Source organism: Pristiophorus japonicus, chromosome 8 (assembly GCF_044704955.1).
Source record: "Pristiophorus japonicus isolate sPriJap1 chromosome 8, sPriJap1.hap1, whole genome shotgun sequence".
Classification (NCBI taxonomy): Eukaryota; Metazoa; Chordata; class Chondrichthyes; family Pristiophoridae; genus Pristiophorus; species Pristiophorus japonicus.
In genome coordinates, this window is record NC_091984.1 from 17,732,153 (window position 1) to 17,746,593 (window position 14,441).

The following is a 14,441-nucleotide window of genomic DNA, read 5'->3' on the forward strand; positions in this document are numbered from 1 at the left end:
GGACTTGATATATATATATATATATAATATTAGCATGAATAGAGGATTGGCTAACTAACTGAAAACAGAGAGTCGGGATAAATGGTTCATTCTCGGGTTGGCAATCAGTAACTAGTGGGGTGCCACAGGGATCAGTGCTGGGACCCCAACTATTTACAATCTACATTAACGACTTGGAAGAAGGGACTGAGTGTAACGTAGCCAAGTTTGCTGATGATACAAAAATGGGAGGAAAAGCAATGTGTGAGGAGGACACAAAAAATCTGCAAAAGGACATAGACAGGCTAAGTAAGTGGGCAAAAATTTGGCAGATGGAGTATAATATTGTAAAGTGTGAGGTAATGCACTTTGGCAGAAAAAAAATCAAAGAGCAAGTTATTATTTAAATGGAGAAAGATTGCAAAGTGCCGCAGTACAGCGGGACCTGGGGGTACTTGTGCATAAAACACAAAAGGTTAGTATGCAGGTACAGCAAGTGATCAGAAAGTCCAGTGGAATCTTGGCCTTTATTGCAAAGGGGATGGAGTATAAAAGCAGGGAAGTCTTGCTACAGCTATATAAGATATTGGTGAGGCTACACCTGGAATACTGCATGCAGTTTTGGTTTCCATATTTACAAAAGGATATACTTGCTTTGGAGGCAGTTCGGAGGTTCACAAGGTTGATTCCAGGGTTGAGGGGGGTGACTTATGAGGAAAGGTTGAGTAGGTTGGGCCTCTACTCATTGGAATTCAGAAGAATGAGAAGTGATCTTATCGAAATGTATAAGATTATGAGGGGGCTTGACAAGGTCAGAGAGGATGTTTCCACTGATGGGGGAGACTAGACATAGAGGGCATGATCTTAGAATAAGGGGCCGCCCATTTAAAACAGAGATGAGGAGAAATCTCAGAGGGTTGTAAATCTGTGGAATTCGCTGCCTCAGAGAGCTGTGGAAGCTGGGACATTGAATAAATTTAAGACAGAAATAGACAGTTTCTTAAACGATAAGGGAATAAGGGGTTATGGGGAGCGGGCATGGTAGTGGAGCTGAATCCATGATCAGATCAGTCATGATATTGAATGGCGGAGCAGGCTTGAGGGGCCGTATGGCCTACTCCTGCTCCTATTTCTTATGTTCTTATGTTGATACCACAACCATTCTGACTCAAAGGAGAGAGTGCTACCCTCTAAGCCACTGTACAAGTTGTTGCTGTACTATTGCATGGACTGTATGTTTAATAAAGTATGAACACTGTCCTCAACGTACAAGAATCTAATTGATTTGAGGAATCATAAAAAACATCCCCTAACACCATTGACCATTACAATAACAATGGTATGAAGAACTGAGTACATTATAAAGCCATAGACAGTACAGAACACAAAAGACTGGATCGCATGTTTCCACTTTTGTAATGTATTTATCATTTTAATAAAATAAAAATGAAAGCATTACTTTTTAGACAGTACATTATATAATAGAATGAGCAAAAAAGTTTGAATCTCTTCTGCTTTGATTGTGGATTTTAGTCTTTACTGTCAGTGTTGTTGGATCTGCTTGAGTTGCTGTTATTGAGAAGTTACAAATAAAATTGCACATAAGCCAATACCCTGATGTTGCGACAATACACTTCTTGTACGATGTCTTTAATTAAATCACTTCAAATGGCCCCCTTCTCTTGTGACAGACCTGTAAATGGCAATTCAGTACTTCACCCTCATGTTGTGTAGTTCAAAGTGCTCTCTCCCGACACCACCCAAATTCAGAAGAAGAAGATAAAAACAAAACATCTGTGATTGTAGCACAGCGCTGGCCGAGAAACTCATCTTGGGCGGTGGTGCAACATGGGCGGTGTCGGATCAGCCACACGTTATACGCACCGGGTTTCATTGCAGTCACTGGAACCGAATATCGGGCGTACAACGGGCGGGCGATCCCATACCGCCCGTTCTGACCACTGCCCGAATTTCTAGACCCCTGGATGTTTTTCAAAGTTCAAGTGGACGTAGCACGAAAAGTTTCCACACCCAGCAATAAGCTTTGCTGAAAAATCCGAGTGGCCGATTTCAAACAAAGAACAAATCGATTGACAGTGCGTAGACATGGAGGCTCAAATTGCACGGTGTTGAATCTGTTAAAAAGTTTGTGAGATACTCCTTAAATGAAAGTGTTAATCTGGTCAAAATACACTTTGTGCGGTGGATGAAGTAACTGCATCCAAATGCATCTGTTGTGTTTAAATCGCCAAGTGTAATCTGAACCCGGGAAATTCCTCTTTGGAAGTAGTCCTCGAGTGCAACATTCGGGTCGGCCTTTTAGCCTTACTTTCCCTACGACAATCTGTAATACGTACTGGCTTTTGTAGGGCAGCATTTTTCTATTTACAAAAAATAATTAGTTAAATAATTTTTTTTAAAAAGGTACAAAAATTCTACGGCTGCACCGAACAGATTACAGTAAAAAGCTCCGGCCTCTGTTTTTAGAAGCACGTCAAAAGGTTATTGCTGTTTGCGTGACCTCCCGAAACATGCATCAATACTTCATCCCAGAACACACACATGGCCCAAGCACAATACTTCAAAGCAGTCACTTCACTATGTACAGTCGTGGGACACTTCTGGTGAAAGAATCCAGCCCTCTCATTTATGACGCGGGTAAGTGTCGCTTCAGCACTTCTTTGGATGAGGTGGATATAAAGTCCGGGAAAGTGACGTCAAATTCCACGATTAGGTCACCTCGACTATCCGGGTTTTTCGGGAATGGCAACCCTTTGCCGCTTATTCTCTTCCTCGCTCCTGGTTTGATCACTTCCTGAGTTGTTAACGGGACTGATCTGCCTTCTATGGTTGGCACGTGAATAGCACAACCACACAAAGCCTGCAATGAAGAAGGGGGGAAAAAAATCCATTAGAAAGAATATTGATGGCACACTTATATTTTGTTCGTTGAGTCAATTCATTTATTTTGACTTCCTCAACCCTCCGCTGGAGCAACAGATTCACTCCAGACCTCAGCCAAGTGCCCGCTCTTCCAGTTAAATCCAGGCACACAAGGCTATTTGGCTGTGGAGGGCGTAACAATCGAGCCCGGAATGCTTGAGGTTCATGTGTATTATCCAGCAGGAGCCCCTGGATCATGATTGGAAGCAGAAACCTTGGCCCATCCCCCAACCTCCCCTGCTCCCAACCCTTTCATAATCCTCCTACTCTAAACTTGGCCTATGCACCCCCCCTCCTTCCGACCCTCCCACCTCCCCTGCCCCAACCCTTTTGTAATCCCCCTTCTCCAAACCGTGGCCTAGTTCCCCCCCACAAATCTTCAACTCCTGGCCGATTTGACTGTCCCCACTGTCGCCCCAGACATTCTCACCTTCCCCCCCAACCCCCGTAATTCTCCTGGTCAATTCCCCTCTCCCCATCCCCCCTGATCCTGACATTCCCTCTTTTCTCCAAACCTTGATCTTATTTGGATTTCCAGAAGGCATTCCATAAGATGCCACATAAAAGGTTACTGCATAAGATAAAAGTTCACGGGGTTGGGGGTAATATATTAGCATGGATAGAGGATTGGCTAACTAACAGAAAACAGAGAGTCATGATCAATGGGTCATTTTCCGGTTGACAAAGAGTGACTAGTAGGGTGCCGCAGGGATCGGTGCTGGGTCCTCAACTATTTACAATCTATATTAATGACTTGGATGAAGGGACCGAGTGTAATGTAGCCAAGTTGGCTGATGATACAAAGATGGGTGGGAAAGCAAATTGTGAAGAGGACACAAAAAATCTGCAAAGGGATATAGACAGGCTAAGTGAGTGGGCAAACATTTGGCAGATGGAGTATAATGTGGGAAAATGTGAGGTTATCCACTTGGGCAGAAATAATAGAAAAGCAAATTATAATTTAAATGGAGAAAAATTGCAAAGTTTTGCAGTATAGAGACACCTGGGGGTCCTTGTGCATGAAACACAAAATGTTAGTATGCAGGTACAGCAAGTAATCAGGAAGGCCAATGGAATGTTGGCCTTTATTGCAAGGGGGAATGGAGTATAAAAGCAGAGAAGCAGGGTATTGGTGAGGTCACGCCTGGAGTACGCATACAGTTTTGGTCTCCATATTTAAGGAAGGATATACTTGCATTAGAGGCTGTTCAGAAAAGGTTCACTAGGTTGATTCCAGAGATAAGGGGTTTGACTTGTGAGGATAGGTTGAGTAGGTTGGGCCTATACACATTGGAGTTCAGAAGAATGAGAGGTAATCTGATTGAAACATAAGATAATGAGGGGGCTCGACAAAGTGGATGCAAAGAGGATATTTCCACTCATTGGAGAAACTAAATCTACAGGACATAGTTTTAAATGGACAGCCCTTATTCTAAGACTGAGATGAGAAGAAATGTCTTCTCTCAGAGGGTTGTAAATCTATGGAATTCTCTACCCCAGAGACCTGTGGAGGCTGGGTCATTGAATATATTTAAGGCATAGATAGACAGATTTTTGAGCGATAAAGGAGTAAAGGGTGATGGGGAGCAGGAAGGGAAGTGGAGCTGAGTCCATGATCAGATCGGCCATGATCTTATTGAATGGCGGACGGAGCAGGCTCGATGGGCCAAATGGCCTACTCCTGCTTCTATTTTTTATGTTCTTATGTTCAGGCCAATACATATTGAGAACAAACAAATTTGTAGTGAAGCACCTTTCTGATCTTCAGTATGTCCAAAATTGCTTCACAGCCAATTAAGCACTTTTGAAGTATAGTCACTGCTATTAAGCAGGGAAATGTGGCAGCATATTTGCACATAAGATCCCAGAAACAGCAACAAAATGAATGACCGGAAAATCTGTTCTATTGGTGCCGATTGTGCAATAAATATTGGCCTTAACATTGGGAAAACTATCTGCTCCACTTTGAATATTGTCATGAATACTTGAACAGACAAGACCTCAGTTTAATGTTTCATCCAAAAGACGGCACCTCCAACAGTGCAGCACTCCCTCAGTACTGCGCTGAAGTGTCAGCCTGGATTATGCACTGAAAGCTATAGAGTGGGTGAGTCCCTGCTCTCGAATCATTTAAATTAATGTCGGAGCATAATCAGACAAAAATTGGCACGGAGCCAAAGTAGGAGATGTTAAGAGGGATGGACAATTGTTGAAACTATCTGACGTTATTTTAAATGATTCGAGAGCAGGGACTCGCCTCCTCTCAAAACATGCACTTCTAGTTGTTGGGAGAGAACTGTAGGCACACATGTATGTACCCATACCTGCACACACATGCCCACACCTCCTTTCTGGGCAGGAACATAAGAACATAAGAATTAGGAACAGGAGTAGGCCATCTAGCCCCTCGAGCCTGCTTCGCCATTCAACAAGATCATGGCTGATCTGGCCCTGGACTCTGCTCCACTTACCTGCCCGCTCCCCGTAACCCTTAATTCCCTTATTGGTTAAAAATCTATCTATCTGTGACTTGAATACATTTAATGAGCTAGCCTCAACTGCTTCCTTGGGCAGAGAATTCCACAGATTCACAACCCTTTAGGAGAAGAAATTCCTTCTCAACTGGTTTTAAATTGGCTCCCCCGTATTTTGAGGCTGTGCCCCCTAGTTCTAGTCTCCCCGACCAGTGGAAACAACCTCTCTGCCTCTATCTTGTCTATCCCTTTCATTATTTTAAATGTTTCTATAAGATCACCCCTCATCCTTCTGAACTCCAACGAGTAAAGACCCAGTCTACTCAATCTATCATCATAAGATAACCCTCTCATCTCCAGAATCAGCCTAGTGAATCGTCTCTGTACCCCTTCCAAAGCTAGTATATCCTTCCTTAAGTAAGGTGATCAAAACTGCACGCAGTAATCCTGGTGCGGACTCACCAATACCCTGTACAGTTGCAGCAGGACCTCCCTGCTTTTGTACTCCATCCCTCTCGCAATGAAGGCCAACATTCCATTCGCCTTCCTGATTACCTGTTGCACCTGCAAACTAACTTTTTGGGATTCATCTGCACCGCAGCATGTTGTAATTTCTCCCCATTCAAATAATATTCCCTTTTACTGTTTTTTTTTCCCAAGGTGGATGACCTCACACTTTCCGACATTGTATTCCATCTGCCAAACTTTAGCCCATTCGCTTAACCTATCTAAATCTCCTTGCAGCCTCTCTGTGTCCTCTACACAACCCGCTTTCCCACTAATCTTTGTGTCATCTGCAAATTTTGTTACACTACACTCTGTTCCCTCTTCCAGGTCATCTATGTATATTGTAAACAGTTGTGGTCCCAGCACCGATCCCTGTGGCACACCACTAACCACCGATTTCCCACCCGAAAAGGACCCATTTATCCCGACTCTCTGCTTTCTGTTCGCCAGCCAATTCTCTATCTTTTCCACTGACTCTGCGTACCTTTATCTTCTGCAGTAACCTTTTGTGTGGCACCTTATCGAATGCCTTTTGAAAATCTAAATCTACCACATCCATCGGTACACCTCTATCCACCATGCTCGTTATATCCTCAAAGAATTCCAGTAAATGAGTTAAACATGATTTCCCCTTCATGAATCCATGCTGCGTCTGCTTGATTGCACTATTCCTATCTAGATGTCCCGCTATTTCTAGGAGGGATAGCATTCCAGCCATTCAGGAGCCAAGCCATCTAAACTGGGCAACTGCAGTGGAAATGCACCCTCCAGTTAACAACAACAACAACAACAACTTGCAGTAACAGTGCTTTGAACACAGTAAAATATCCCACAGAGCTTCACAGGAGCGTAATCAGACAAAATTTGACACCAAGCCAAAGAAGGAGCTATGAGGACAAGTGACCAAATGTTTGGTCAAAGAGGTAGGTTTTAAGGAGCATCTTAAAAGGAGGCGAGAGAAGTAGAGAGGTTTGGGGATGGAATTCCAGTGTCATTTGGACAATTTGTTGCCACCTCAAATGCACCAATTGAATTGATTATTAATATATACAGTGCAGTGTTACTGCAATTACTTTATCACAGGCATCCCACTGGATTTGGTACCTTGCATTGGCTTTGTGGCACAGAGATTTTCTATCAAGCTCGGTGTTCTTGCGTAGTGACTGTGGTTTTTTACAATCAGAGGCTCGACTGGGTGGAAGGATGACATCAAAGGGGTCAAAGTGTTTATTCCTTAGCAAAACTCTCAGGGGATGAAAATCTCCTGTGTTTGCTGTTGGATGGAAGGATTGGCTCAGTTCAGCTCCCTCTGGTGTCCATTTTAATGTGTGAGCCGAGACAAAAGAATATCAACTGGCTATTCGACCACCTAGGGCATCACTGCTAAGCCTCACTCAAGTTGCACATGCACACACAAGTTGGGTATGGTTGGGGGAGGAGGGGGAACTGGATAATTATCAGGAGCAGGTCATTTTCCTTCCTGAGCACAGATGTGCTGAGGCCAATCCAGGGTACGGTAGCATAGTGGTTACGTTACTGGACGAGTAATCCAGAGGCCTGGGCTAATGATCCAGAGGCAGGAGTTCAAATCTCACCACGGCAGCCAGGGAATTTATATTCAGATAATTAATAAATCTGGATAGGAAAACTGGTATCAGTAATGGTGACCATGAAACTACCGGATTGTCATAAAAACAGTTGTTCACTAATGTCCTTTAGGGAAAGAAATCTAGCGTCCTTACCTGGTCTAGCCTATGTGTGATTCCAGACCCACAGCAATGTGGATTTTTAACTGCCCTCTGCGGTTCAAGGCAGCAGCTCACCACCACCTTCTCAAGGGCAATTAGGGATGGGCAATAAATGCCAGCCTTGCCAGCAATGCCTACATCCCAGAAATTAATAATATATTGTTTTAAATGGTCCCCAACTGTCACCTCATCATTGAGAGTTGATCCTGGGGTGTTTGTCTTCTATAGCTTAGGTTTGCTCATTAGGCTGTTGAGGGATGCGGGGCAAGTAGAGAATTACAGTGTAACTTAACGAACTGCTGTGGGTTCAGCGATTTCCATAGCTTGGCGTAAAGTCCCCTAGACAAGGTGATCTCACACCGCTTTGGATTCGCACTGCTGGAACTTAAACGGCAAAGCTGAATTTTCAAACCATTCGGGCAGGATACAAGGACTAGCGTTAGTAATTGAACTTCAGTTGAGATTAAATTTAGCAATTAAACTTTAAGAGTTAACAGGATGGTCAGCTCCTTGGTAACAAACATTTCACTTGCAGCCTGAGGCCTGACAGTAGAGCCTTTGCACACACGTTCCCACTGTACAAATACAGAGTGGCGTTTGCTCGATTAGCAAGTGGTGCAAGTGGGATTAGGCAATTCTATTCATATCACATCAAAAGAAGAAAATGCATTTTTTTGTTAAATTTATTCATTCACGGGATGTGGGCATTGCTGGCAAGGCTCACATTTATTGGCCATCCCTAAAATTTGAGATCAAACTGCAGTCTGCACTTTAAGAAACAACTTCAAACAATCAGATCACAGAATGATACAGCATAGGAGGCCATTCGGCCCATCGTGCCCGTACCAGCTCTTTTAAAGAGCTGTGGAATTAGTCGCACTGCCCTGCTCTTTCCCCAGAGCCCTGTATTTTTTTTCCCTTTCAAATATTTATCTAATTCCCTTTTGAAAGTTACTATTGAATCTGCTTCCACCTCCTTTTCAGGCAGTACATTCTAGAGTATAGTGCGACATCCAAAATCTACAGTTCCAGAATCCGGAATGTTCCAGAATCCGGACACCGGGCCGATCCGTGTACGGTCATTCAGAACCGGAAAATGTTCCGAAATCCGGACTCCCCCGCCTCGGCCCGATTTGTCGGCCTTGGCCCGACCTCCGGCCGCCCGACCTCGTCTCGACCTCCCCCGACCTCCGGCCACCCGACCTTGGTCCGACCGACACCTCCGACCTCCGGTGGCCCGACCGACCCCCCCTACCTCCGGCAGCCCGAGCGATCCCCCCAACCTCCGGCAACCCCACCGCCCACCCCCCACCCCCAGCTCCCCTACAGCCCAGGCAAAGACGTTCCGAAATCCGGAAATACCCAGAATCTGGAACGGCCTCAGTCCCGAGGTTTCCAGATTTCGGACGGCACACCTCACTGCATTAAAAAAAAAATTCTCCTCATCACCCTTCTGGTTCTTTCGCGAATTGGCTTAAATCTGTGTCCTCTGGTTACCGACCCTCCTGCCAGTGGAAACAGTATCTCTCTTTTTACTTTATCAAAACTCCTCATAATTTTTAACACTTCTATTAAACCTCCACTTAACCTTCTCTGCTGTAAGGAGAACAATCCCAGCTTCTCCAGTTTCTCCACATAACTGAAGTCCCTCATCCCTGGTATCATTCTGGTAAATCTCCTCTGCACCCTCTCCAAGGTCTTGACATCCTTCTTAAAAAAAGTGTGATGCCCAGAATTGGACACAATATTCCAGCTGAGGATCTACCAATGATTTATAAAAGGTTTAGCATAACTTCCTTGCTTTTGTACTCTTATCCATCTATTTGTAAAGCCAATGACCCATAGGTGCCCATTATCCTTGGACATTGATCCCCTCGCAGATGGGATACCCACTCGCCTGCTCTAAGATGGAGTTATCAGGCTCCCCCGAATTTTGCTACGGTAACCTACATGACCTTCTGTCCTATATCCAAATTTCCCCTGGCCTCTTCTAAGCAAACATTTTACTGTGCAGTAAAATTGTAAACCCGTTCTTCATTTACAATTTTGCTATGCCTGGAATGCAAAAGGAGTGTCTCCTCCTCGGCTTAGCCCTTGTCAAGATTCACAACACCACCACGCAATCTCCCCAGCCAATATTTACCCCTCAACCAGCGTCACTAAAAAACAGATTATCTGGTCATTATCTAATTGCTGTCTGTGGAACCTTACAGTGTGCAAATTGGCTGCAAATTAGAACAGGCGACTACACTACAAAAGTACTTCATTGGCTGTGAAGCACTTTAGGACTTTCTGAAAGGTGCTATAAAAATGCAAGTTCTTTCTTTTGTGTTCCCTCAGGCGTTTGGCCATTAAAAACGTCCTTGCGATTGTTAATGTTGTATTATTGCTATCCAGGTGAATACAGTCTGATGCTAACCTCTTATATTTATCTATCTTAATCTGTATCTCAGCCAAAACTCCCCCTTGCGTGAGAAGGCTTGGAAGGAGAAGAGTTAATTCAGTCTATCAAGTCTGTTCATTCCAGTATATGCTTTGCTACTTTAATCGTGAAATAACCCTCCTCCCCAAATGTCTTATAATAAACAGTAAATTTCCAATGGAAATTCACATGCAGCAACTTCCAAATTTCCAAAATGCAACCGAGAAGAAAGTTGGAAAATGACTCATCTCCCTTCCTAACCCCAGATATCATAATGCTTCGACTACTACCCTAGCTATTTCAGCACAATTCAGGAATCAGCCTCAGGATATTCTAGTCTGGATGACTCATTTACACACTTGGGTACATGAGCCCAGATATAAAGCCTTGTCTGCTGTGAGTTGGGTTATAGATACTGCTATGTAATAATAAAAAAAGTTTCTAAAAATTAGCTGGCATTATTTATAGCTTGCCAAAAACCAACTGTATTTGCAACACTGAACTCCACCGGGTGCTTTCTTCACACAGACCTTTGACGAACAAAACTGGAGATTAGTACATTTTATAATTTGAGCAACTGTATATTGACTTTGGGATTTTAGTTTGGACAGACTGCCTATCCTGTGTTTGTGGTGTTCTCCAGCTGGTTCTGGGGAGGGAGGGAGGTGGGGGCCGGGGGGGCGCGGGGCACTTGTCATGATGGCATTGGGCTTTGCCAATTCTCACCATTTACTTGGCTTCACAAAAAGGCCTTGGAATTGGCCTTTACAACAATAACAATTTGCATGTATCTGGAGCTTTTAATGCAGTAGAACATCCGAAGGTACTTCACAGGAGAGTCCTTGACACCACACCACATGAAGGGATATGAGGACAGGTGACCAAAAGCTTGGCCAAAGTGGGAGGTTTTAAGTGGGGTCTTGAAAGGAGGAGAGAGCGACAGAGAGGTTTAGAGAGGGAAATCCAGAGCTTAGGGCCTAGGCAGCTGAAAACTGGGGATGCACAAAAAGGAGCAGAGAGATCTCCAGCGGTGGGGTTTGTAGAGCTGGAGAAGGTTGTCCCTTATTTTAAACTCTAGCTTATCCAACAGACAGGAAAAGCAAAATGAAACAAACAAACAAAGTCACTTTACAAATCGAACAGCTCTATTAGTAAACGTACCTCCCGTAGGCTGACCCGGGCCCGGTACACAACATTTGACCCATCCCTCTTGAAGTGAGGATGCGGTTTGTCCTTCAGTACAAAAACCACGTCAGCTGGAATAGTGTTGGGAGTTTCGTCCCCTTCCTTGGGGAATGTGATCTTGGTGCCCTCCTTCCAGCCCTTTTTAATTTCGATAATCAGTATCTTGTCCTCCGTCCTTATGGTCCTGCCATCGGGGTTGAGCCGCTTCCTGGAGATCTTCATCCTTTTGGTAGAGCCGTTGTAGATCTCCTCCAGGGACACTCGGAGTTCGTGGATGATGGGAGGATCTTGCCTGCGCCGCATCTGCCCCATCATCCCCCCTCCGTGCCTGTCCCTGGGGAAGCCGTTCACGCTGAAGCCGCCAAAGTGGGCGAAGGGGTCAGAGTCCACGTCCATGCCATCTTCCTGCTGGCCATTCGCCATCCGCCTGCCAAAGAACATCTCGAAGGGGTTGGCGCCGTCGAAGAATGCTGCAAAGGTGGCATGAGGGTCTCCGTGGAAAGTGTAGCGGAACGTCCCGCCCTGCTCATCGGGACCCCCGGCTCCTCCTTTCAGCCCTGTGCAACGGAAAAGAAAGAACGCTTACTATCTGCCGAGACAGTCTGTAAAGACCTTGTTATCCCAGGCGACGACACAATTAAAATACAGAATTCTCCCCCCCCGCCCCCACAAAAAGGAAGTGGATGCTGGGGATCAATTGGGATTTTCAAAACTGCAATCGATAAGACCTTTGTTAGGTTAAGGGCATCAAGTGACACGGAGCAAAAGGAGGGTGAATGGGAACACATCAGCCATAATTTAACTGATTGGTGGAACAGGTTAGAGGGGAAGGGTATCAAGGTATATGGAGGTTCGTGGGGAAGGGCATTCGGGATATGGAGGTTTGTGAGGAAGGGCATCACAGGGATATGGAGTAAAGATGGGTAAATACTCAAAGGAGAAAAAAATTGCAGGGATATGGGGAAAGAGCGGGAGAATGGGACTAACTGGATTGCTCTTCAAAAGAGCCGGCGCAGACTCGATGGGACGAATGGCCTCCTTCTGTGCTGTACTATTCTATGATTCTATGAAATAGGGTTGAGGTACAGATCAGCCATGATCTAATTGAAGGGCAGAGCAGGCTCGAGGAGATGAATGGCCCACTTCTGTTCCTATATTCCCTGAATTACCGGAGCTGTCGATTGTCCACTTAGTTTAAAGAAGACATTTATTTAAAGTGTAGTGCACTCATTCGGAGAGAGTAAACACCACACACACAGTTTTAATGGATTTATAATCACGGTCACTCTTAAAATCTCACTGTCTGACATTTGTCAGACGTTGAGGGCTGTGGGAGGAACCGAACAACCCTAGATTGGGTTTTCAGGAGGGGGGGGGGGTGGAAATAGACAGCTTTGGAGAATTTTATCACAAACCCATTGGCAAAAAGCTTTGCAGGTCAGGCAGCATCTGTGGGGAGAGAAACAGAGTTAAGGTTTCAGGTCGATGACCCTTCGTCAGAACTCAGGACAGGTCATGGACCTGAAACGTTAGCTCCGTTTCTCTCTCCACAGATGCTGCCTGACCTGCTGAGTATTTCCTGCATGTTCTGTTTTTATTTCAGATTCCAGCATCCACAGTATTTTGCTTTTGTATGGGCAAAAAAAAAAGCTTTGGATGCCCATGTACTGCATTTAATGTGACATCTTCCAGTCACTGTAGGCCCTGAACCAATGGATTGAGAGATTGTGGCCCCGTTACAGACCGCCACAACCCCCCAAAAAAAGACGACAAATCTGGAACAGCTTCTGCAATTACATGTTAATTTCAACCCCTCCACCCTCAGTCTGGGACCAGCCTGCTCCATGCACTTATAGGCTCGATTGCAGAGTTCCTTTCTCTATAAGAATGATTTCGCCCCAACATAAGCTCCACTCACCTTCTTCCCCGAATTGGTCGTAGATCTCCCTCTTCTTGGGGTCGCTCAGCACCTCGTAGGCTTCGGCCACCTCCTTGAACTTGTCCTCGGCGTTGGCGGATTTATTTTTATCCGGGTGCCATTTCAGAGCTTGTTTCCGATAAGCTTTCTTGATCTCTTCCTCGGAAGCTCCTTTCTGCAAACCCAGGATATTGTAATAATCCTTGCCCATCGTGCGACGAAACACGCTACAAATTCAGATCCAAATTGCCAGGCACCTGGCTCCTGGGGAGACAGGCTCTCAATCCGCCCAGTGCTTTAACTGCAACTGCACCCAGGGCTGGCAGCGCGCTGTGTTTGCAGCTCGCTCGCTCCTCCTCTCAATCTCGCCGTCTACAGCTCACTTTATATAAAACCCATTACGCCTGGCTCCTGGGAAAAGCCCAGCTCCTTCCAGAACATCCACCACAACGTCATTTCCCATCCACCCATGCCCGATTGACGCAAAGGTTTTTTTTTAACATTCTTTCCAAGTTGCGTTACTCCTGAACCGATCCGAGTGCTTAAAAAGGTCAAATTATGCAGAATTTTGAAACATCAACAATGAGAGCTAGGATTGTGAGAGAACATAGCGGAGTCCTCACTGCGACAGATGTGTGAATGACCCTCAGTGGGACAGGTGTGTTAGTGACTTATTGGGACAGGAGTGTGAGTGACCCTCATTGGGACAGTGTGCGTGAGTGACTCACTGGGGCAGGAGTGTGAGTGACCCTCATTGGGACAGATGTGTGAATTACACTCACTGAGACAGATGTGTGAGTGACTCACTGGGACAGATGTGTGAATGACCCTACTGGGACAGGTGCGTGAGCGACTCACGGGACAGGTGTGTGAGTGACCCTCATTGGGACAGATGTGTGAGTGATCCTCATTGGGACAGATGTGTGAACTACCCTCACTGAGACAGATGTGTGAGTGACTCACTGGGACAGATGTGTGAATGACCCTCACTGGGACAGGTGTGTGTGACTCACTGGGACAGATGTGTGAGTGACCCTCATTGGGACAGATGTGGGAATGACCCTCACTGGGACAGGTGTGTGAGTGACCTTCACTGGGACAGGTGTGTGAGTGACTCACTGGGATAGGTGTGTGAGTGATTCACTGGGACAGATGTGTGAGTGACCCTCATTGGGACAGATGTGTGAGTGATCCTCATTGGGACAGATGTGTGAATGACCCTCACTGGGACAGGTGTGTGAGTGACTCACTGGGATAGGTGTGTG

General features: G+C 45.4%; 1 protein-coding gene across 1 annotated transcript; it reads right to left on the minus strand.

Moving 5' to 3' along the window:
• Positions 1 to 1,383: 1,383 nt before the first annotated feature.
• Positions 1,384 to 13,547, minus strand: dnajb4 (DnaJ heat shock protein family (Hsp40) member B4). Its single transcript, XM_070886525.1, has 3 exons — positions 13,177 to 13,547; positions 11,235 to 11,815; positions 1,384 to 2,860 (listed from the first exon to the last, which is right to left on the minus strand). The coding sequence occupies exons 1-3, from the start codon at positions 13,385 to 13,387 to the stop codon at positions 2,627 to 2,629; spliced, it is 1,026 nt and encodes a 341-aa protein (XP_070742626.1). The 5' UTR covers positions 13,388 to 13,547; the 3' UTR covers positions 1,384 to 2,626.
• Between the last annotated feature and the right edge of the window lie 894 nt (positions 13,548 to 14,441).

What these genes read in the sequence shown, in the direction of transcription:
- dnajb4 (XM_070886525.1), bottom strand. Translation starts at nt 13,387, where the DNA reads ATGGGCAAGGATTATTACAATATCCTGGGTTTGCAGAAAGGAGCTTCC. An exon ending in CGACCAATTCGGGGAAGAAG is followed by an intron (nt 11,816 to 13,176) that starts GTGAGTGGAGCT and finishes TCCGTTGCACAG; the next exon opens with GGCTGAAAGGAGGAGCCGGG. An exon ending in CCCGGGTCAGCCTACGGGAG is followed by an intron (nt 2,861 to 11,234) that starts GTACGTTTACTA and finishes TCTTCATTGCAG; the next exon opens with GCTTTGTGTGGTTGTGCTAT.